The sequence below is a fragment of the Pelophylax lessonae genome (genome assembly GCF_965119305.1).
Source record: "Pelophylax lessonae genome assembly, chromosome: 11".
Lineage (NCBI taxonomy): Eukaryota > Metazoa > Chordata > Amphibia > Anura > Ranidae > Pelophylax > Pelophylax lessonae.
In genome coordinates this window covers 50982948-51007886 of record NC_138778.1, presented here as the reverse complement: position 1 = coordinate 51007886, position 24939 = coordinate 50982948, and the positions used below count along the sequence as shown (strand labels likewise).

Here is a 24939-nt window from a genome sequence, read left to right as displayed (position 1 = left end):
ATCGTGGATATATAGCCCTTCTGCTTATCTATCGTGCGGCATAGGTACTCCATGGGGGTCGAGGTGGTAATGTCACAGATGCGTTTAAGGGAGCATGCATAGTGGGAGATCTAGGAGTATCGATAGTATTCTCTCACAAGAGAGAGTGTTTTTCTCGTAGCTGAGGTTAAGTAATCCCTTTTCGGTCACACAGATCTGCCACCCGAAAAAATCCCTTATTTGTCCACCACTCAAATGCGGAGGGACAGAGGCCTGGAGGGAACAACTGATTGCCCAAGAGGGGCGCCAATGGAGTGTGGGGGGACTTTTGTCTGACAATCTATCCCAGATCCCCATAGACAGGGACAAGGTGTGGCAGAGGACCCCCGGTCTATCCTTGGCCCGCAGCCACATTACGTGACTGATCGGGACATTTGGTAGGTGTGTTGATTCCAGCTGCATCCATATTCGGAGAGGATCTTGTGAGTGATACCGGACCAGATGGGTGAGTTGAGCAGCATAATAGTATTTTACCAGATCCGGGACCCCCAGGCCCCCCTGCAATTTTGGGGCAAAGAGAGCACGCTTACTCACCCTAGGCCTCTTACACACACACCGCCCCCCCCATATGAATTGTATAACCTTCCGTTGGAACATTCGAAGATCAGTCATATTAATCATTATAGATAAGGTGCGGAACAGATATAGCAGCCTAGGCAATATGTTCATTTTTACAGAATTCAACCTACCGAACCACGGTGGAGGGTTAGCAGCCCATCTCGTGAGATCCTCCTGCAACTTTTTGTAAAGGGGTGGGAAATTGCCTGTGTAGAGGGTATCTTTGGAGGCCGTGAGATGAATACTGAGGTACAGTATTGACCTTTCCTGTCAATTAAAAGGAAAGTTGTCCTTGAGAGTGGTTACAGTCACCCTGTCTAAGATCAAATTTAATGCCTGGGATTTGGAATGATTCACTCGCAGGCCAGAAAACGCAGTGAACGTCTCCAGCTCCCCGAGTAGATTCCGAGAACTCTGTCCATTAAGTCCACGTGTGAAGAGGAGAGTTGAGGGAGGGGAATGTCGTGAAAGAATGCTTCAAATAGCGAATGTTGAAGCGGTTGTGGTTAGGAGTATAGTTAACGAATTCTACAATTTTTATGACAATCAGTTGGGGATTTTGCGACCTATGTCCAGTTCGGAGCCTCAATTTCGGGAGCGCCGGGGAATATGGTCCTGGGACCCGTTTGCGAGCCAGTAGTGTATGCAGTTTGTCGCCTAGTGTATAGTATCTGTTTTCTGGTCCACCGAATGGACTTCTCCACCTTAGTTGTCAAACTGAGATTAAGGGCCACTCGCGTGGCAACTATTTTGTGCCAAATGTCCACGCCCGGGGTTCTCTTCTGTTCCCGCAATTAGTCACGCAGTGCAGTCTCTTGCTGCAGTATGCCCCTTTCCCCTTTTTTTCCAGGAGGCAATTTGAATTAGCTTGCCTCGAACCGTCGCTTTGTGCGCAGCCCATACAATCGCAGGAGAGGTGTCAGTGCTAGGGTTGTCAAAGTATTGGCGCAAGTGACCTTCAACCTCCTTATAGACAATGGGATCATTCAGCAGTGAGGCATTTAGTCTCCAAGTTGCTGGTTTGAGTTTTGTCCACAAGTCTGAAACTCATCATTACAGGAGAGTGATCCGACCAAGGTGTCACTGTTATCTGGGTTTGTAATACAAACGGGAGAAGGGGTGATAAGGCAAATAGATGGTCTATGCAAGTGTACGCTTTGTGGGCATGGGAATAGGGTGTATAATCCCTCATGGTGGGGTGGTCGTTTCTCCAAACGTCCACCAGGCCATTGGAATGCAACAGGCGCGCCAGCTTGACACACTGTTTGGGAGCATGTTTCAGGGAGACGCGCAAGGAATCGGACTTATCCATTATTTGGTCTACCGGGACACGACTGTCTCCCCTGAAGAGGACATGACCCGTTGCATGCGGTATCACCACTCGAACATGTCATGGAAAAAGGGCAATTGTCCAAGAGGTGCATAGTAAGAAATAAATGTGACCTCGTGTTCGTTAATTTTGCTGTGAACTAAGACGTATCTGCCCTCCTTGTCCCCAATTACTCCTTTAGGGGTGAATGGGACCCTTTTGGCTATACAGATTGCTACATCCTTTTTCTTGTCCGTACTAATAGACATAAAGCAGGTGGGGTATTTGACGCTAAGGTATTTAGGTGAAGAGATGCGTGTAAAATGAGTCTCCTAGTCCCCTTGATTTAAAGATGCTACCACCGACCGGATTCCATCCAAAACGTATGCACCCGCAAAAAGTGGTTCAGTGACTTGAGGTCCAAAACTGGACACACTGTGCACCTCCTTTCTGGGCTCTGAACAGGTTTGAATAAAAACCTCAAAACCGTTCCCGCGGCGGAACTGGCACAATCACTCCTTATGCAAGGAGATCTTGCACTGCCTCCCTGAAATCCTTCAAGCAATCCAGAGACAGACGAAGATCTGAGGGAAAAAAATCTGTCTGCTGGGCGAGACCGAAATTCGATCTTGTACCCTGAACAAATTAGTTTGTGAACCCACTTGTCCTGAATCAGATATCCAGGGTTCCTGAAAGTAACGCAGGCGTCCCCCCACCACCGAATCGGGTGCCCCTGCACACCGAAGAGGATGTTAGTCTTGGGCATACTCAACCCAAGCCTTCTTGCTCCCTCCAAAAGCTCTGAACGGTTTACCCTTTCCTTGCACCCCTGAGTCACGAAAAAACCGCCTAGGAGCCGTGAAAGAGGGCACCTGCATACCGCGGGGCACCTTATCTTGTGAGTATTGGGGGAGAATAGTACTCTTACCCCTGTTAATCCTTTGATCAACTCATTCTAGGAGTCTCCAAACAGACGTTCACCCAAAAAGGGGAGATCTATTAAGGCCTTCTTAGAAGCCTGGTCCCCCCACCAGCTCTTCAGTCACACCATGCGGTGTATTGCAATCCCTACAACTGACACTCTGGCAACCAGAGGGGCCGCATCACACAGGAACACCAGGACATGGGCCATCTGGTCAGTGGTCAAGTTACCCCTAAGCACTTTAACCCATTCCGTTACCGTCTGTAATGGGTCTGCCACCTAAGGGTTAACTTAGTGCAGACTAATTGCAATGATTGGTAACAGGCTGCCCTATTTAAACACCTCAGAAGCACTGTGTCATTGCTGTCTGATCTGCAGCTTTACTTTGAGTCTGTTCCTGTGCTTGTATTGATTCCTGTATTGACCTGGCTTGTCTGACTTCGTTGCTATCTCCAGTCCTGACCCCGGCTTGCTTTGACTCTGCTATACCCGATTCCTGCCTGATATCCTGCTGCCAACCCCTGCCTGTACACCGACTACTCTCTGCCTGCTGCTTGAACTGTATCTGATTACCTGTGTCTGAAACCAGCTTGTCTGACCCTGCTCCAGCCTTTGCCCACCCAGCTCCTTCCAGTGCCTGGAGACGCTGTCCTGCATCCGCTGTGCATCCGCACCTCTTTACCTGCTTCTTCCTGCTGCTCAGCAATCCAGCCGTGTTCAGTGACTTATCAGCTACTCTTCTCAACTGCCAACAGAAGACCAGCGCAGGCACTCTTACCTTACTGCGCTCTTGCATCCACTGTTGCAACTCTAGTGGTGCCTGAGCCAGGGCTGTACGAGAGGTCTCCCTCTGCACGTCAGGCTCTGCTACAAGGTACGTGACACCGTCTGAGAAACCAGAATGGACACAAAGATAGGTTTTAGTATCTAGTATTGAGCCCGCCAAAAGATGTAGGTGGCGGGAAAGGGATTCCACCCGTTTGTTCCCTGGGTCCGTAAACACCAGGGAGTCTTCCACAGGCACCACAGTAGATTTGTTTAACCTGGAAACAGGGTGATCCACCCTAGGTGACACCGTTCAGCGGTTCAAGACAGTCAGCAAAGGGATAACAGCATTTAGGCACCACTAACGTGCTTAATGCGCCGCCATTGCTCATTAACAATATTGTGAAAGTCCTCGGGGCAAGGAACACCTGACTCGACTTCTGGACTTTGTGGGAGCCAAAAACGACCCACTTTCTTGATTGCGTGGGTTCATTTATTATTATTATTATTATACAGGATTTATATAGCGCCGACAGTTTGCGCAGCGCTTTACAATATAAGGGAAGACAATACAGTTACAATTCAATGCAGGAGGATTTAGAGGGCCCTGCTCGTTAGAGCTTACAATCTAGAAGGGGGGGGTCAAGTGAAACAAAAGGCTATAGCTGTGGGGGATGAGCTGGTGAAGAAAAAGGGAGGTACAGTTGTCAGGTGTGGGTAGGATAGGCTTCTCTGAAGAGGAGGGTTTTCAGAGATCGTCTAAAAGCTAATAGAGTAGGAGATAATCGGACAGATAAGGGTAAGGAGTTCCATAGGATTGGTGAGGCTCTGGTAAAGTCCTGGAGGCGAGCATGGGAGGTGGTAATGAGGGAGCTGGAGAGCAGGAGGTTTTGAGAGGAACGAAGAGAGCAATTCGGTTGGTGTTTTGAGACTAGGCTAGTGATGTAGCTAGGGGCTAAGTTGTGGATGGCTTTGCAAGATGTTGTTAGTATTTTGAATTTAATTCGTTGAGTGAGCGTAAACCAGTGGAGGGCTTGACAGAGATGAGCAGCGGACACTTAGCGACTGGTGAAGTGGATGAGCCTGGCGGCAGCATTCATGATGGATTGAAGGGGGGATAGCCTGTGTAGAGGTAAGCCAATGAGAAGGGAATTACAGTAGTCGAGGCGCGAGATGACCAGGGAGTGAACTAGGAGCTTTGTTATGTCTTTGGTTAGAAAGGGGCGTATTTTGGAGATGTTGCGGAGGTTGAGGCGGCAAGATTTGGACAGTGATTGGATATGGGGCTTAAAAAAAGAGTTCAGAGTCCAGAACAACACCTAGGACCTTGGCATGCAGGGATGGGCTGATAGTAATGCCATCGATATTGACAGAGAGATCAGGGGAAGGGCACGTGGTGGAGGAAAGATTATAAGCTCGGTTTTGGATGGATTGAGTTTGAGGTAACGGTGCGACATCCAGACTGATACACCAGATAGTAGATTAGTGATACGCGAGGAGACTGAGGGAGAGAGCTGAGGGGTGGATAAATAGATTTGAGTATCGTCAGCGTAGAGATGGTATTGGAAGCCGTGGGAGGCTATCAGCTGACCTAGAGAGGACGTGTAGATTGAAAATAGGAGGGGTCCGAGAACAGAGCCTTGGGGGACCCCAACAGAAAAAGGAAGAGGAGAGGAGGAAGTAGAATTGTAACTAACGCTAAAGGTGCGGTTGGCTAAGTAGGAAGATAACCAGTGAAGAGTACAGTCACGGAGACCAAAAGGCGTAGAGTTTTTTTGAGGAGGAGGGGATGGTCAACCGTATAAAAAGGCAGCAGAAAGGTCCAGGAGTAGGAGTACAGAGTAGTGTCCATTGGTTTTGGCAGTTAGTAGATCGTTTGTCAGTTTTAGGAGAGCAGTTTCAGTGGAGTGTTGGGGCCGAAATCCAGACTGAAGGGGATCAAGGAGGCTATTCTTGGCAAGGTGGTCGCACAGTTGGTTGTAGACCAGACGTTCAAGGAGTTTGGATAAAAAGGGGAGCAGGGAAATAGGGTGTAGGGTGTTAAGATCGGTTGGGTCCAGTGAGGGCTTTTTAAGTATGGGGCTGACTAGTGCATGTTTTAGAGAGTTGGGGAAGATGCCAGAAGAGAGGGAGAGATTGAAGATGTGGGTTAGAGAGCGTAGAATAGGGCCAGAGGGTGAACGTAGCATTTGCGAGGGAACAGGATCCAGAGGGCAGGTGGTTAAGTGGACGTTAGCAAGTAGTTTAGCAACCTCATCTATAGAAGTGGGGTTGAATGTTTCCCTTACTGAACGAATCAGTGCTTCCACCATAGCTCTGAATCCAAGGACAGAGAAGGCAGTGGCTGTTTTTGGCTAGTGAAATATTTAATTACAAAAATCCACCTTTGATGCCAGATTTTCCAAAGTTGCAGAAAGACATGAGAGACTGTGATCCGGATGCACCAGCAGTCACACTGAGGGGGTCTGGAGGAGAAATAATTGCTTGGGACTCCATTTTGCAATTCATATAAAAAAAATAAAAAAATAAAAAAAAGAAGTTTACCGCCCCTTTAAATCGCAATCCGCACCGCTATATCTTACTGCAACCGGAGTCACCCTTAAATAGTGGCAGGAGCAGAGTGTGCCTGAGGAATGCCAAAAAGACAACCCTATACTGTACCACCTCACAGTGTAATCAGCAACTCTGCAGCATGGAGATTCAGCATGAAAATGTCCCACAGGAAGTTACATAGAATCACAAGAGGCTGAAGACTGCCTATGTAGCTCCAAGCTACAACTAAATGGTGCCAATGCAAAAGCATAGGAAGCTCAGGGAAAATGGCCATTAACTTACACACTGAGAACCGATGCCCACACTTAAAATGGCGGCTGAAAACACGAATGCGTTTAGGATCCAGACATGAGGCCACCACAGGGATCTACCTAAAAAGACCCCATAGGACAAGAAAACAGTGTCCACCTCAGCCACCCCCCCACCCCCGGCGCCAAATATAGCGCCCCGATGCGGGAGCAGGGAGGATAGGGCCTGATCCTGATAGGCCTGGGGGATCTTGGGGATCTTTCAGGAAAAAACAGTCTTGTTATTCCCCAGGAGTGGGCCCACATCACCCCCCAGAGGCCGCTAGGGAAATGAGGGGTTTAGTACTACTCACCATACCATGGATCGGGAAGGCTCTGCTCCGGGCAGACCACCTCCCACCCTGAATGGGGTGCTGCCAGTCAAGGCGTAAGCTGCAATTCAGGGCCTTCCAGGTCGATGCGTCCCGTTCCGTCATGGCGAGGCCTAGTTGGACCATAACATGCTCACGCTCGCTGGCCAGGCTGGGAAACCGTAAGGGTCTAGATTATCCAGTGCGAAACCGCAGCCGGCTGTCGCTTGTAGTTCACCAGGAGGATCCCCTGACACTAGCTAGCAATAGTGAGTAAAGAGAAACAAATATAAACCGAAGTCCCAGCAGGAAATCTAGGTCCTATTCCTTCACTAGGCAGCAAGAAACTGATTTGAGATCATAGTGCGTGGGGGGTTATAGAGAGAAGAACAGCCCCAATAGGCGTGTCAGTGAATTTTTTCACTGCCTAGTCTACTGTAGATGGTGCATAACCCAAGGGTAAAGAAGCATTGCTGTGTCGTCTGTCAATGGCCGATAGACTGTTTTTTGCCAATTTTCAGACAGAACTAATATATTATGTATGACAAGACTCCCTTGTCATAGGCAAGAGGTCTGATAAAAGCTCCCTGCATCTGCTGTCACTTATGCTGGCCATACAAAAACAAGGTCTTCCTTCAAAAAAAAAAAAAAAAAATTTTCATTTTAGAAACATTTGTTTGATTTTCAAATCGTTAGTGGGGTCAAATCGACGTTAGTTTTCGACCACAGTGATGGGAAGATTCGAAAGAGGAATAGAAAACTTTGTGGTCAAAGGAATTTTCAGACAATGTATGTGGTTTTCGTTCAGAAATTACATTCATTTTAAAACTGAATGTTAAAAGCAATTTTCAAAAGACATTCTTTCATTCAGCGAATGTACAAAGATTTTTCGTATGAATATTCTTGTTCAAAAATCAATACGTGTATATGGCCTGCATAAGGCTTGGTTCACACCTATGCAAGTTTGCTTTTTGTTGTGCGTTTTGCGCATGCGATTTGGCTGCATTTTTGTATGCTTTTCTTTTTTGTTGGCCAATTTGTTGTTCGGCAGATTAAAAAAAAAACAAACCTGTTATACTTACCTGCTCTGTGTAATGGTTTTGCACAGAGCAGCCCTGATTATCCTCTTCTGGGGTCCCCCACTGACTCTTTGTCTCCTCCTACCTTCAAAGTGTCCCAATAGCAAGCTGCAAAGTATAGTATAGAGTGCCCCTATAGCAAGGTAAAAAACTTCTGCCTTTAGAACCACTCACTTCCTGCCCAGAACTACATGTCCCATGAGGCAATGCTCCTCACATTCACAAGTTCTAAAGTGCTTACTGAAGTCTATGGACGGTGTACTGAGCTGTATGTGTGCTGCATTGTGTCTTCTGAAATGTAAACAAATAATGCATGCTGTATGCAGGCCAACTAATCGGCTGACTAACTAATCGATGATGAAAATAGTGGACAACTATTTTCATAATCGATTAGTTGTCGATTAATCGATTAGTTGTTTCAGCCCTAGTAATCAGCATAGATGGAAGGTGAAAAGCACTACAGGGTTGTCCGCAGTGTAAAGAAGAAACTGCAAAATTGTCAATGCGTGAGCCTGTTCTATACCTCTAGCCACCATCAGGGAGAGAAGATCATGACAGCTGTCAGAAAGTCCGCCCAATCCTCCGCGTTCAGCACAAAAGGAGAATCCTTGGGTTTTTGACAAAAGGAGGCGTGAAAGGCATCACCACCCCACACTTCTCACAGACACGAAGGGTTGCTACGAGGTAGAATGCTCTTGAGCAGAACGCCGAGGACTGGCGGGCTTTCTGACAGCTATCATGATCATATCTCCCTGATGCCAACTAGAGGGAAAGGACAGGCTCACACACGAACAGCTTTGCAGTTTCTTTATCCATCACACTGCGGACACAACCCAGTGGTGCTCTTCACCTTTTATCTATGCTGATTACCAAGAGTTTAACATGCAAGTGTACGATTTTTTTTATGGAATAAATTACTTTATCATTCTAATGACGATCTCGCACTGCCATTTCTTTGTTGTTTGAGCTCTCCAGGGACAAAGGAACTGATTTGAAGGAACATGGGTACTTGTACTGGTAAAATTGTAACCATACAAAAACTGCAGTTAGGCATTTTTTTAAACAAAGACAAAAGTACCTTTTCAAAATGCTGTTGCAGGTTCGACTCCACTTGTTTCCTTGGTGTGCAGTTGCCAATATGGAGATCTGCAATAAACTTCCGTGGTGTTCCAATCTCTTCTTCTGCATCATCTCCCAAAAACACACGCTCATCAAAGTCCCCCACAGTTAGCACATATTCCTCATATTCTCTGTTCAAAGCTTTGCTATAAATTAAAGTACACATGAGAATAAATAAAATTTAAATTTCAACATGTATAACACTTGAAAGTTTGAACTTACCACAGTCCATGTACTTACAGATTTTTTTCATCTGGATATAGATTTAACCACTTCCCACCCAAGAACGTACCCGTACGTACTTGGGTTTCAGTGGTTATACCGGGATGATGCCTGTACCTACAGGAATCATCCTGATATCATTTGCAGCAGTCAATTCTCTACAAGGCAGAAGTGATCTCAGTGGCTAATTAGCCACTCGATCACTTCTGTGAGTGGCGGAAGAGGGTTCTATCCCCCTCCTACCGCCGACTCTCCCGGGCTCTCCGGGCCCATCGTGGAGGCCGGTGGCGATGGCTGCCTGGTACACACAGAGAGAGAGAGAGAGAGAGAGAGAGAGAGAGAGAGAGAGAGAGAGAGAGAGAGAGAGAGAGAGAGAGAGGGGAACTAGAAACAGAGTGCGACGAGTATTACTTCCGGCTCCGCCCCCTCGTTTACCTGGCACCAGTGGCCAGAGAAGCATGCATGGGGGGCAAGAGTGGGGTCTAATAAACGCCAAATCTCTCCATAAAGAGGACCTGTCATGGCCCATGCTGTCATAAGGGATGTTGTTCCTTTGTGATAGCAATCAAGTTCATACACAACAACAAAAAAAAAAAAAAAAAAAAGGGGGGGGGGGGGATTTTTGACTTACCATAAAATCCATTTCTCTGTTTATGGACAGACACAGCTCCTTATCTTCTTGATAAAAAAAAAAAAAACGCTGCGCCATGAGGTAAGCAGCTAGCACTTGGAATAAAGATACAGACTTCCAAAAATAGACAGACAGTGCAGCCCTAAGCTTAAATAAGACCTGTAAATTAGATATGAATAATCAATAATGTATGACAAAACATGTAAACCATACCAAAAAAGTCCATAAATAATTCCCAAAGTGCAATCCAGCAGAAAGAGGGTAGATCACACCAGCGTTCCCAGAAGAACCGTATACAGAAAAAAGGGTGACTGGAAGACAAGAAACTTCACACCCTACGTGGTATAAGGTAATCTCCTTATCCTCCTTACCAGATAACAAGGACTACTAAATTATAGCTGGTCTAAATGGGCAATCAAGCGATTAAGCCAATCAACCATCCAAAAGACATGGGTGCATTAGGGACCAGCCGTCAGAGTTGACTGACTGGTGGTCCCTAATGCACCCATGTCTTTTGGACGGTTGATTGGTTTAATCGCTTGATTGCCCATTTAGACCACCTATAATTTAGCGGTCATTGTTATCTGGTAATGAGGATAAGGAGATTACCTTATACCACGTAGGGTGTGAAGTTTCTTGTCTTCGTCACCCTTTTTTTTTTTCTGTATACGGTTCTTCTGGGAATGCTGGTGTCATCTACCTTCTTTCTGCTGGATTGCACTTTGGGAATTATTTATGGACTTGTATGATTTACATGTTTTGTCATACATTGATTTACATCTAATTTACTGGTCTTATATCATATTATCTAAGATTAGAGCTGCACTGTCTATTTATGTCCTTATCTTCTTGACCATTGGGTTATACTGCCCCCTATAGGAGTAGGACACTAGGCAGGAAAAAGCTTGACTACGCCTATGGGGCAGTCCCAGGGGGTATACTCCCACTCTCAGCTATAGGCACTCTGTTTTGTTACAAGCAGTGTCAGAAGAAACCAACTCCACAGAGGGGTGGGTGTTGTGTCCGTCAACATCAGAGGAATGGCTTTTACGGTAAGTCAAAAATCTGATTTTCTTTCATTAATTGGCCATTGGGACATCCCAAAGCAGTGTCAAACATGAGGGGTGGGAACAGCAAGAAACAATTCCCAAGGCTAAACCGTAGCCAACCAGGTAACATGGAGCTCAAAAAAATAAAATAATAATAATAATAATACACCCTCAAAGAGGACCAAGTCCTCTAAACAGCAGCCTGCAAAACCTTGTGGCCAAAAGAAGCATCCGCAGATGACAACACGTCAACCTTATAAAACTTTGTGAAAGTTTGTGCAGACGACCAGGTGGCCGCCTTGCAAAACTGCAGCACTGATGCCTGATGGAAGGCCCAGGAGGCACTAAGCGCCCGAGTAGAGTGCGCCTAAACAGGGAAGGAGGAACCGGACACCTAATGGAATAGACCTGAATCACTGTGTCTGTCTGTTCCATCTGGAAATGGTCGCAGCAGAAGCAGCCAACCCTTTCCGAGGTCCATCCATGAGTACAAATTGTGAGTCTGACTTCCTAAGTGACTCCATAGCTGCGAAATACACCATGATTGCCCAAACCACATCCAGGGAATGCAAGGCAATTTCCTTAGGATGGTCAGGCCTGGGACATAGGAAAGGCAACACAATGTCTTCATTCAAATGGAAATCAGAGATGACCTTTGGAAGGACGACGGACAGGGACGAAGAACCACCTTATCTCTGAACCACCAGGTAAGGTGAACGCCAAGACAAGGCTCCCGACACCCTGCGCGCAGCAGTAATAGCCACCAAAAAGGCCACCTTCTGGTACAACGCAAGCAGGGGAACCTCCAGAATAATTTCTGAAGGGAGGTTTCTGGAGAACTGATAACCAAATTGAGGTCCCGCGGTGCCAATGGAGACTGCACTGGAGGAGCCAAGTGTCGAACTCCCTGGATAAAAGGTACACACCAAGGAAAGTGTGACCAAGGAACGTAGAAAGAAACCGCCAATCCTGAAACCTACCCAAGGCCAGGCTCTGCTCAACCCCTCGGAGGAAAAGGGGGAACCCCAAGAGACACACCATGTAATGTAAGCCTTCCAAGTACGATGGTAGATCTTCCTAGAGGTAGATTTTTGAGCTTTTAACAGCGTAGGAATCACAGATTCAGGCAAACGCCTATCCTTCAGCACCTGACTTTCAATAGCTAAGCTGTTAAAGCCAGCAACTGTAAAGCAAGATGGAAGATTGGCCCTTGGGACAGCAGACCTACCCTGAGAGGAAGTCTCCAAGTAGCATCGGCGACCAGCCGTACCAGATCAGCGAGGCCAGTCTGGAGCCACTAGAATGTGTCTGGCATCGGCCAGAGGATCCCTAGACCGTGCCACAAACCTCTTTACCTTCCTTTATGTGTACAGCAGAGAGGGCTGGGGAAAAAAAAAAAATCAGTCTGCCCACCTTAGAATGCCGGCTACTCCCTGAGCCGCCAGGACACTTCATGTCCCCTTGGTGATTGACAGAACACGGCTGTGGCAATGTCCGAATTAATTCTTACCGGACAACCCTGATGACAAATTGCTCAATGATCCAAAGTCTGATCGCACGGAGTTCCAGTACATTAAAATCAGCAGTCTGGACTCGTCCAAAGTCCAGACCCCCTGAGCACAATCTGTGCAGAGGATGCCTTCCCACCCGGACAGGCTGGCATCCATGGTGATAACTGTCCAGTACAGGGGGGAGAAAGGATTTTCCCTGTCGAAATGCAGAGGAAGAAAGCCACCTCCAGAGACTGTGGATTCTCATCCCAATTCACCAGAATCTCTTTTTCCAGAGATCTCGTGTGGAACTGTGCAAACAGAAACGCCTCAAAAAAAGGTAGACACCATCAGGTCCAGCACCCGCACACAAGCCCGGAGGGATGACTGCTGGAAAACTGAAAGCTGAATTGCCTCCTGCAATGTCTGGAAAGTTTCCAGAGGAAGAAACACTCTGGCTGAGTCCGAATCCAGAGTCAGACCCACATAATCCAGTTTTATGGACAGAACCAGAGAAGACATCTAAAGGTTCAGAATCCAACCCAACTCCCCCAGAGTTCGCAGAGTAACCTCCAAGTTGTCCATCAGAGCAGGCGGAGGCTCTGCTCGCAGAAGATCATCCAGAAACCCCAGTACCGCGATCCCCTCGCTGACAACAATGCTAGCACCTGGGCCAACACTTTTGTGAAGACCTGAGAAGCGAAGGCGAGAACAAAGGGTAACGCCACAAATGGATAATGGTCCTCGCCCATGGCAAAGCGGAGGAAGCGCTGGTGATGGTACATATTGGAATGTGAAGGTAGGGGTCCTTGATGTCGACAGAACATCGACAGGGAGAAAATCCCCATGATGCAGGGACACCACTACCGTGCGAATGGACTCCATTCGGAACGTCTGTACCCATACAAAGCAGATAAGCTCCTTGAGAACCAGAATTGGATGTACCATGCCTGCCTTTCTTTCTGGGAACTGTAAAGAGGTTTGAGTAAAACCCCTGAAAACGTTCCGAAGTCTGAACCGGAACAATCACCCCTTGAATCAACAAGTCGTGCACTGCCCAAAGGAGACCCTTTAAGCGATCTGGGGACAAGTGCAGGTTGGAAGGGAAGAACCTTTCTGGAGGATAGGACCGAAACTCGATCTTGTAGTCGGACCGAATAACTTAGTGGACCCACTTGTCCTGTACCAGGCAGGTGCATGGATCCGGAAACCAGCAAAGACACCCCCCCACCCCAGATACGGGTGAGGGCGCCCCCATCATGCTGAGGAAGCTTTGTCCACAGGTCTGGAAGAGCCTGCTCGTGGCTTCCCAGACCAGGTCCTCTTGGACCCTCCGGTGAAGGCCCTGAAGGGCTTTGATTCCTTGTCTTGAGACCCTGAGGGACAAATGCCTCTTAGGAGCCGAGACGAATGGCCCATGTCCATGACGGGGCTGCTTGCCCTTGGTAGCCTGCGGAAGAAAAGTACACTTCCCCCCCCCCCCCCCCCATGAGATCCTTAATTATGTCATCCATGGAAGCTGTCGATCCCCTACGAGGGGGAGATCAGATAAGGCCTTCCGAGAAGTCTAGTCCGCAAACCAGCATTTCAGCCAGATAATACACCGAAGGACCACTGCTGAAACAGACAGCCTAGAATCAAAGGAGCATCCAAAGAGGCTTCACAGCTAAACTGAATCTCCTGGACCAACTGATCCGCCAGCTCCAATAAGGCAGGAGGAAGTGGTTTCCCGTCCAGGTCCTGGCGTAAAATTTGACCCCATTCGGCCAGAATATGCGACACCAGGGCAATAGTAAATACCGGCCAAAGTGCCAAACCAACCACAGTGAACATATGGCAGGGCAGAGCCTCTGCCCTCCCACCAGCCGGATCTTTAAAGGCCGGAGACTCCTCAAGCGGAATTAAGGTAGTTTTATTTAACCTGGAAACCGTCGAGCCCACTACAAGTGGGACCGTCCACTTTTTAAGCAGGGAATCCGGATAAGGATACCGCATAGCAAAACGCTTAGGGACCACACGAGTGCGTTTTGGACAACCCCACGGTTATAAGCGGAAAAGGGGGAACATCCTCGCCGCTTTGGAAGGCCTGTGGGTGCCAAAAAGTGACTAGCGCCTCTGACGAAGCATCAGCTGCATCCTCCATTTTTCAAGTTTCACGCACAGACACATGCAGTGTGTCCACCAGCGCCTTTTTATGCGCGATAGAGGAGCAAAGGAATCATCCTCACTATCGGGGCACTCCGGGTGTGTGAGCGCAGACCCAGTAGGGTGACTCACGTCTGCGGTGCCCTGAAACAGATTCAGGATCTGATGAGACAGATGAGGCAGGGGAGGTTGCTATCTACTAAGCTCACCTAGAAAACAATCAGGGGAGGCCGGCCGACCAAGAGCCCACGAATGGACCATCTACTGGACCACACACAAAAAAAAAAAAAACACAGAAGGGGGGGGGGGTGGGGGGTCATCCTCCGAGTCCCTCCATAGAGGCCCGCATAATAGGAAATCGCCCACTTAACAAGAGAACTGTCCACCATGACGTGCAGGCAGGGTACCCTGATGGTCCCGCAGTGCTAAAAAGGGGCAGGTTCCCTACACAATAATGGCAGCATGGCTGCCATCAAAAAAATAAACTGCCCCCACAGTGCCACCCCTTCCAAGGGAGGTACCTACAGTGACCACCGAAGTTTAGAGGTGCTGGGAAGGAGGGGGAAAATGGGGGTCCGCCCATCCCAGGAGGGGCCCACGTCAATCCCAAAACCCTCCAGGGGTAGAGGGGTACAGCTACTTACCATAACCGGAACAGGATGGGCACTGCTCCAGACAGACCACAGCTCCATCAGGATTGGGGGGGGGGGGGCTGTCGGCCAGGAGGAATGCTGCGACTCAGGCCGAGGCCAGGTCGTATGCGCCCTCGCGAAACATTTAACACACAGGCAAGCCCCTGTCTAGCGGGGCTATGTCGCGGCTGACCTAGCGCAGAGCTGAGGTCTGCGCACGTTTGCTGGCCAGACTGGGGGGACCCTCGGGATCTAGATTATACTCTGTCGCCCAGTCCGGCAGTTGATTGTTTGTACCTCTGAGATCTACAAAGATAGGAAAAAGTTTCACTTAAAAAAGGAAAAAAATTGTCAGGACCAGAAATCCCAGCAAGGAACTAGGTCCTTACTCCTGACTAGGCAGGAAAAAAAAAAACAAAAAACTGAGTGCATACAGCGGAGAGGGAGAGTTTACCCCCTGGGACTGCTCCATAGGTGTAGTCAAGCTTTCCTGCCTAGTGTCCTACTCCTGTAGGGGGCAGTATAACCCAATGGTCAAGAAGATAAGGAGTTGTGTCCGTCAATGAACGAAAGAGAAAGTAGATTTTTACATGTAGGAGCGAAGAGTCAGAATACGATTGGGAAGGTGGTGGTTAAACATAGGCTTTAAAGCTCCAGACACAAAACCTATCAATCCCAAATCGAACCCGTAAACTAACAAAAAATCATCCTCTACCAATAGCTCCTTAACCTTTTGCTCACCAGAAGTATTAGGCGTGTCCATCAGCGATCACTGCAGGCAATCGCTAGCTCTGCAGAAAGCCACGGATAGCTGTGGCTGCTGCTGACTTGTCATTGAAATGTACAGGGCTTGGTGGCCACAGCTAGCGGCTCACAGATGGCTGAAACAGCTGCAGGAATAAGCAGGTTTGTGCTTCTTTCATTAGCAGCGGCGCTAGTCACCCATGCAAATGTAGCCTAAGTAGTGGCACTGAAACCACCAGTTCTTCACACAAAAATCAGCAGACTGATATTTACCACTTCGAGTTACCTGGCTTTGGGATATAAAGTTGTGCTCAAAAGTTGATATACCCTGGCAGAATTTATGATTTCTTGGCCATTTTTCAGAGAATATAACACAAACTTTTCTTTCACTCATGGTTAGTGTTTGGCTGAAGCCATTAATTATTAAATCAACTGTATTTACTCTTTTTAAATCATAACAGAAACTACTCAAATGACCCAGATCAAAAAAGTTTACATACCCTGGTAATTTCTGGCCTGATAACATGCACAAAAGTTGACACAAAGGGGTTTGAATGTCTTTTAAAAAGGTAACCATCCTCAACTGTGACTGGTTTGCTTAGTGCGTGCGTATAAAAAAGGTCAATGAGTTTCTGGACTCCTGACAAGACCCTTGCATCTTTCATCCGGTGCTGCATGGACGTTTCTGAATTCTGAGCCATGGGGAAAGCAAAAGAATTGTCAAAGGATCTGCGGGAAAAGGATATAACAAGATATCCAAGGAATTGAGAATGCCAATCAGCAGTGTTCAAACTAATCAAGAAGTGGAAAAAATGGATTTTTGTAAGATCTTACCGTAAAATCCTTTTCTCTTAAGCTCATTGACAGACGTAGTCTTCTTGATTCTCAAGAGCTGGGTTATGTTGTCTCCGCAGGAGTAGGACTAGGCAGAAAGACAAAACGTTCTGGCTCCACCTTAGGGGCAGTCCCTGAGGGTATATCCTCCCTCTCTCTGCTACAGGGAATCAGTTCTGTTTTAAAGCAGTACAGAGAATTTAACCCAACCCAACTCAATAATAGAGGGGCGGGTACTACGTCTGTCAATGAGCTTAAGAGAAAAGGATTTTACGGTAAGATCTTACAAAAATCCATTTTTCTCTATCGCTCATTGACAGACGTAGTCTTCTTGATTCTCAAGAGCTGGGACATCCAGAAGCAGTGCCACAAATGAGGGGTGGGATTGACAAAATCAAATCCAATCTAGAAGGCCCAACCGGTGCCAAACTAGAAGTTTTAAAGGCTCATTATAAACAAAGAATGAGACTAAAGAAAAATTTTCCAACGGAAAAAACCCTCGAGGTAGACCACTGGTCTCCTCAAATTGCGGCCTGCAAAACCTTGCGGCCAAACGAGGCATCAGACGATGCCATTACATCAACTTTATAATGTTTAGTAAAGGTATGCACCGACGACCAGGTAGCCGCCTTGCACACCTGGACCACTGACGCCTGATGGCGAAAGGCCCATGACGCACTACGTGCCCGAGTGGAGTGCGCCTTAACAGGGAACGGGGGCTCCCGACCCTTAATAGAATAAGCCTGTACTACCGTCTGTCTGATCCATCTGGAAATGGTCGCGGCAGATGCAGGCAACCCCTTTTTGGGTCCATCTGGGATCACAAAAAGTGAATCCGTCTTGCGAAACGAGTCTGTCGTTTTCAAGTATACCCTGATCGCCCGGACCACATCCAAGGAGTGTAAAGCAAACTCCCGAGGATGACTGGGCTTAGGACACAGGGAAGGTAATACAATTTCTTCATTCAGATGAAATTCTGAAACCACTTTTGGTAGGAAGGATGGATTCGGACGAAGAACCACCTTATCTCTATGAACCACCAGATATGGTGAACGACAAGATAATGCGGCCAGTTCTGACACCCTGCGTGCAGAAGTAATAGCCACCAAGAAGGCCACCTTCTGGGACAACGTGGGTAGAGGAATCTCCCTAATATCTTCAAAGGGAGGTTTCTGAAGAACCGACAAAACTAAATTAAGATCCCAGGGGGGTAACTGCGCGTGCACTGGCGGAGCCAGATGTCGCACCCCCTGGATGAAGTTCCGCACCAAGGAATGAGTAGCCAAAGGCTTCTGAAAGAAGATGGCTAATGCTGAGACCTGACCCTTGATAGTACTCAAGGCCAGTTTCTGCTCAACCCCTTGTTGCAGAAAAGCCAATATTCGACTAATCGAATAAGACCGAGGACGGAACCCCAAAGGTTCACACCATGCAATGTAGGACTTCCATGTGCGATGATAAATCTTTCTGGAAGTCGCTTTCCTTGCTTCAACTAGAGTAGGAATAACTGAAGCTGACAAACCTTTGTCCTTCAGCACCTGGGTCTCAATAGCCAGGCCGTTAAAGCCAGCGATCGTAAAGCAGGATGGAAGATCGGTCCCTGAGACAGTAGATCCTCCCTGAGAGGAAGTCTCCACGGGACGTCCGCCACCAGTCTGACCATGTCGGCGTACCAAGCTCGACGAGGCCAGTCCGGAGCTACCAGGATTACTGGGATTCCTTCCTTCCTCTATCCTGCGAAGAAGTCTTGGCAGTAACGCGAGAGGAGGGAAGGCATATATTAGCTGGTATTGCCCCCACGGGGCGATCAGTGCGTCTGCGGTTTCTGCTAGAGGATCGCGGGAGCGAGCCACGAATCTCTGAACTTTCCTGTTGAATCGTGATGCCAACAGATCCACATCCGGGGTGCCCCACCGTAGGCACAACTGGTGGAAAACGTCTGGATGGAGGGACCATTCCCCCTGATCCAGGGTCTGACGGCTGAGATAATCTGCCTGCCAATTCTCCACCCCCGGAATGAACACCGCAGAGATTGCTGGAACAAATCGTTCCGCCCAGCGAAGAATGCAAGCCACTTCTTTGGCCGCTCGGACACTCTTGGTGCCCCCCTGGTGATTGACATAAGCCACGGCCGTGGCATTGTCCGACTGGATCCGAACCGGGCTGCCCTGGAGCTGCTCGGTCCAGTGAATCAGACAAAGTCTGATCGCTCTCAGTTCCAATACATTTATCGGTAACCTGGATTCTTCCGGGGACCAAAGTCCCTGGACAGATAACTGACCGAGAATTCCTCCCCATCCGGATAGACTGGCATCCGTGGTCACTATCGTCCAATATATTGGCAGAAATGACTTTCCCTGGCTGAGCATCGGAGACCGAAGCCACCAGACCAGAGACTCTCTGGTCTGTTTGCTCAATCGGATCTGATTGTCCAGGGATTCCGGATTCCGATTCCATCTGAGAAGAATCTCTTGCTGAAGAATTCGGGTATGGGACTGGGCAAATGGGACTGCTTCGAATGAAGCCACCATCAACCCCAGAACCCTCATGCAAGTCCGAAGGGAAGACCAGCTGTTGGACAGTAACAACTGGACTGCTGATTGAATCTTTTGGAGTTTCCCTACCGGAAGAAAAATTCTTGTCCTGACTGTGTCTAGAATTAGACCCAGATATTCGAGCCTCTGGGTGGGAACCAGAAATGACTTTTGCTGGTTCACCAGCCACCCGAATTCCTGTAACGAAATCATAGTAATTTCTATGTTTTGTAGCAAGGTCTGAGGAGACTCTGCATGAAGCAGAAGATCGTCTAGGTAACCAAGGATCGATATACCTCTTTGGCGCAGAAGTGCCAACATTGGGGCCAACACCTTTGTGAAGACCCGCGGAGCCGTGGCGAGACCGAAAGGTAACGCCACAAACTGATAGTGGTTCTCCTCTACGGAAAAGCGTAGAAACCGCTGATGTCCTGCGAAAATGGGAATGTGAAGATAGGCGTCCTTGATGTCTATGGACGCTAGGACATCCCCTGGATGCAGGAAGGCTGCTACTGTGCGAATGGACTCCATTCTGAATCTTCTTATGTTGACGAAAGAATTGAGTGCTCTTAAGTCCAGAATTGGACGCACTTTGCCCTCTTTCCTGGGTATTGTAAACAGGTTTGAATAAAACCCTTGAAACCGTTCTGTCCAAGGAACGTGGACTACCACTCCTTGTTGTAGTAAATCTGTGACTGCTCTCCGCAGATCTTCTAAACGATCTGAGGATAGTCGGATATTGGAAGGGAAGAATCGCGCCGGTGGGAGAGATCGAAACTCGATCTTGTACCCTGACCTTATGACTTCGCAAACCCATTTGTCCGGGATTCTGGAAAGCCATGGATCCGGGAACCGGCGAAGACGTCCCCCCACCCCAGTTATGGGTGGGGGCGCACCTTCAGGCTTTGGATGGTTTATCTTCAGGTCTGGAGGGGGCGGGCTTTTGCTTGCCCGACCAACGACCCCTGACGCCTCCTGCAGGAGCTTTGGAGGACTTAGTTTTTTCACCCGCGGGACGAAAAAACCTCTTGTGAGCAGAAAAAGAAGGCCCTCGTCTTTGACGAGTTCCTCTACCTTTAAAATTTTGCGGTAAAAAGGTGCTCTTTCCACCCGTGAGATCTTTAATGATCTCATCTAAGTTGGCTCCAAATAGACGCTCTCCTGAAAAGGGGATATTAGCCAATGCTTTTTTGGAACCTTGGTCGGCTAACCAACCTTTTAGCCACAGTGTACGCCTGAGAACCACTGCTGAGACTGATGCTCGCGCCAATAATGGAGTGGCGTCTAACGCCGCATCACACACAAACTGTAACCCCTGTATCATTTGTTCCAACAAATCTGATACCGCCTGAGGGACCTCTTCTAAGTCCCGGCGTAACCACTTGGTCCATTCAGTTACAGCCTGCGAAACCAGACCAATAGCTATTATAGGTCTGAAAGCTGATCCAATCAAGGAAAACATGGTGCGAGACATAGCTTCTATCTTGCGATCCACTGTATCTTTAAAAGACGGAGCGTCTTCTAAAGGAATAACCGTGGCTTTATTCAATCTAGCAATTGGTGAATCCACCACAGGTGGTTCTGTCCATTTCTTAATAAGGGTTTCCTCAAACGGATAACGCCTGTCAATGCGTTTAGAAATCGTAAAAGTGCGTTTTGGCAGACGCCATTCTTCTTCGATTGGATTGCCAAAACATTTGGGCAATGGAAAAACCTTCGCCACTTTGATGCGTTTTTTAGTCCCAAAAGGGATTTCAGTTTCAGCTATTTCCGATGGAATACCCTGTAACCTTAAGGTCTCTTGAACAGATACAATGAGTGCGTTTACCAACGCTTCCTCTCGGGCTATGGCGGATGCCGAAACATCCTCCTCACTGTCTGAAGAGACAGGACCCGAGACACCAATCCCAGATGAAGTACCTGCAACTGCAGAAATAGGCTCAGAGTCTGAATCCGAGGTTTCAGATAATAAGGGGTTAGGCGGGGGTCGCTTTCTTGCGCCCTGTCCCTGACAAGCCACTTCCACCCGGGACACAAAAGTTTCCATAATAGCTGACAATGATTCAATTGTCAATGGGGTGCTGGAGGATCCCGCAGACCCCTCGAGGGGATCCGGAGGAGATACATGAGTGGCAGGGTCCATGTTAATACAGGACACCTTTGCCAGCAAAACAAAAAAACTTTTTTTTTTTTTTTTTTTGTGTGTCTCCCCCTAGCGCAATAGCGCCCCTCAGAGTACCTGCTTCTCGATCCCACAGAGAGAGAGAGGGACCCCCAAGGCTCACCAACCGATGCAGTGCAGTTTCCAACCAACTGCAGTCAGCGTCTGTCTTACACAGACTGGAAGGAGCTGTTTGCTTTTTCCCGGGTAGAAGGCGTGGCTCCGCCCCCTGTGTACGCCTTCCGGCGTTCCCAGCTCTCCACGAGGTAGCTGGGCTCACAAAACATGGCCGCCCCCATAGAAGAGACATAAGACTCCAAAAACATGGCGGCCGGCGTGACCTGAGGACATACATGCATTCGGTCTACGGCAAAATGGCGGCGGACCGCCGAAATCGTTTTCCCAGCACATCCACCTGCATCTCTGCTAAGAGGCGATATATGGATCTACAGAAGATACACTACACATAAGGTAGGATTATACCTCCTATGTCTGCTGTAATGTTACAGTCTGCTGGGTAGAGTGTTAGCTCTTAAACCAAGTCCACTTCCCACAAACACATGCTGTATTACAAGGGGGACTTGTAAGTATCAGATATATACTGACCATATATGGAGGGGCCCATAATACATACTGCCTCATAACGAGGAAAAAAGGGAACGTTTACTCACCATACCGAACCGACAGGCACCCTCTCTTCACAATACCCTCTCCACCGGGGTGGGGGTTTGTGGACCACTCCGGACGCCTCGACTCTCTGGTACCTGGCGTCCAAGCGAGACTTTCAACTCGCAAAGTCAGTCCCTTCACTGGGACTCCGTCGCGGCCGACCCAGCGCGGAGCTCTGGTCTGCACGCGCTCGTAGGCAGAAAACCGGGGTGACCACTGGATCTCAACATCCAGCCCGTCGCCCGGCCCCGCATACTTACTTGAATATGTCGCGGCCGACCAAGCGCAATGCCATGGTCTGCGCGCGCTCGTAGGCCGGCTGGGGTGACCACAAGTGTCGCCCAGTCCGGCATTTTTGCTTGAAGATCTCACAGGAAAAAAACACTGGAGAAAACTACCTAAAAAATGTCTTTTTCTTAAAGAAAAAAAGTCTTGCCAGGACCAAAAGATCCCAGCAAGGAACTTAGGTCCTTACTCCTGACTAGACAGAAAAAAACTGATTCCCTGTAGCAGAGAGAGGGAGGATATACCCTCAGGGACTGCCCCTAAGGTGGAGCAAGAACGTTTTGTCTTTCTGCCTAGTCCTACTCCTGCGGAGACAACATAACCCAGCTCTTGAGAATCAAGAAGACTACGTCTGTCAATGAGCGATAGAGAAATGAGGGGTTCTGTTGAAACCAAACAACGGTCAGGTAGACCAACTAAAATTTCAGCCACAACTGCCAGGAAAATTGTTGAGGTGAAATTCAGGACTCTCTGAAAACATGTGGTGTGGCTGTTTCAAGGTGCACAATAAGAAGGCACTTGATGAAAGATGGGCTGCATGGTCAAGTCGCCAGAAGAAAGTCATTACTACGCAAATGCCACAAAGTATCCCGCTTACAATACCCCAAAAAGCACAGAAACAAGCCTCAAACCTTCTGGTACAAAGTCATTTGGAGTGATGAGACCAACATTGAGCTTTTGGGCCACAACCATAAATGCTGCATTTGGAGAACAGTCAACAAGGCCTATGATGAAAGGTACACCATTCCTACTGTGAAACACGGAGGTGGATCTCTGAAGTTTTGGGGATGTGTGATCTACAAAGGCAAAGAAAATTTGGACAGAATTGAGGGCAAGACGAATGCAGCATGTTATAAAAAAAAAAACTGGAGGAAAATTTGCATTCATCAGCCCGGAAGCTGCGCATGGGACGTACGTGGACATTCCAACATGACAATGACCCTAAAACACAAGGCCAAGTCAACCTGTCATTGGCTACAGCAGAAAAAGTAAAGGTTTTGGAGTGGCCATCTCAGTCTCCTGACCTCAATATCATTGAGCCACTCTGGGGAGATCTCAAACGTGCAGGTCATGCAAGACAGCCCAAGAATTTACAGGAGCTGGAGGCTTTTTGCCAGGAAGGATTGGCAGCTTTACCATCTGAGAAGATAAAGAGCCTCATTCACAAATACCACAAAAGACTTCAAGCTGTCATTGATGTTAAAGGGGGCAATACACAGTACTGGTAACTGGGGCATGTAAACTTTTGATCAGGGTCATTTGGGTAGCTTCTGTTGTCATGGATTTAAAAAGAGTAAACACAGTGGATTAATAAATGGCTTCAGCCAAACACTAACCATGAGTGAAAGAAAAAAGATTGTGTTATCATTCATTCTCTGAAAAATGGCCAAGAAATCATAAATTCTGCCAGGGTATATAAACTTATGAGCACAACTGTACTTCTGCCTACAAGAGGACTGGACACGAGCAAATAAAAAAAAAAAAAACACACTGAAGGCCAGCCCAAGATAATCCTTCCTACTATCAGCAGACCTCTGTTTTGCAGCAAATAGTACCAAGAAGAGCAATGAGTATGGTCATAAATCCAAAGAAAATTCAAAAGCTGGTAATTTATTCATCCAAACAGATGTCTCCCTGCCTGGGACCAGTTCCTATAACAGGTTTCAACCACAAGGCAAGGCTTGGGGGATGGGGGTTTGTGTCACTTAATGACTTCAAGAAAAGGAATTTATGATGAGTACAAAAACTTTCCCCCCTTTCTGGTGCATTGAGAAACACAGGAGGTCGTTCATCTTTGGGACATCCAAAAGCAGTGCTAACAGGCCAAAAAAGAATATGAAAATGAGTCTGCCTGCAGCTCAAAAGTGATAACCCCAATCCGGAAACAATAACCTGGGAACAAGGCCAGGAAGTAACCCGGCATGGGTTAATAAATCTCTGGTGCCAGAAAAAAAAAAAAATAATCACATAACCAGTGAGGCATGTCTTGCCAGGGAACAGAACACCGACCCATAGACCAAAGTTTGGTAGCTGGTCACCTGATCCAACCAGAAGGCTGGAATGAAAATCCAATATTCTACAGGGACAATCTGGAGAGACCAACCCAAATCAATACTTAGAGAAAAAGTATTGTATTTGCAACTTCTGAAGCTTGTCCAAGGGAAGGAAGACCCTCACCAAAGCAGAGTCGAGGATCAGCCCCAGATAAGTGACATGCACGGACTGAGTCAGGGCAGATTTGTGGAAATTGATCGTCCACCCGAATTCCTGAAGGGTCTGAATGGTGAAGGAGACGTTGCTCAGCAGATCCGAATGCTCGCAACAGGAGATCGTCCAGATATTCCACAATGGAGATACCTCGTCAACGCAACAAGGCCAGCACAGGGGCTAGGACCTTGATAAAATCTCTGAGCCGAGGCGAGACCAAAGGATAACGCCACAAATTAAAAGCGCTTCTCTGCCACCGCAAAGTGGAGGAATCGCTGATGTCCCTTGAATATGGGGACGTGGAGATACGCTACTTTGAGATCGATGGAAACCAGAAAATCTTTGGCTGAAATTTAGACTATATCATACATGTTAGAGGTGCACCGAATGGAA

The 24939-nt window shown here is 47.8% G+C and overlaps 1 protein-coding gene across 1 annotated transcript in view; it reads right to left on the bottom strand.

Annotated features, from left to right (window-relative positions):
• The window catches only part of RBL1 (RB transcriptional corepressor like 1), a 98440-nt gene that overhangs the window by 45861 nt on the left and 27640 nt on the right, over positions 1-24939 (bottom strand). Inside the window, exon 8 of the mRNA XM_082271896.1 lies at positions 8902-9088. Within this exon, the coding sequence (XP_082128022.1) occupies positions 8902-9088 (187 nt within the window). The remainder of the gene's footprint in view (positions 1-8901; positions 9089-24939) is intronic.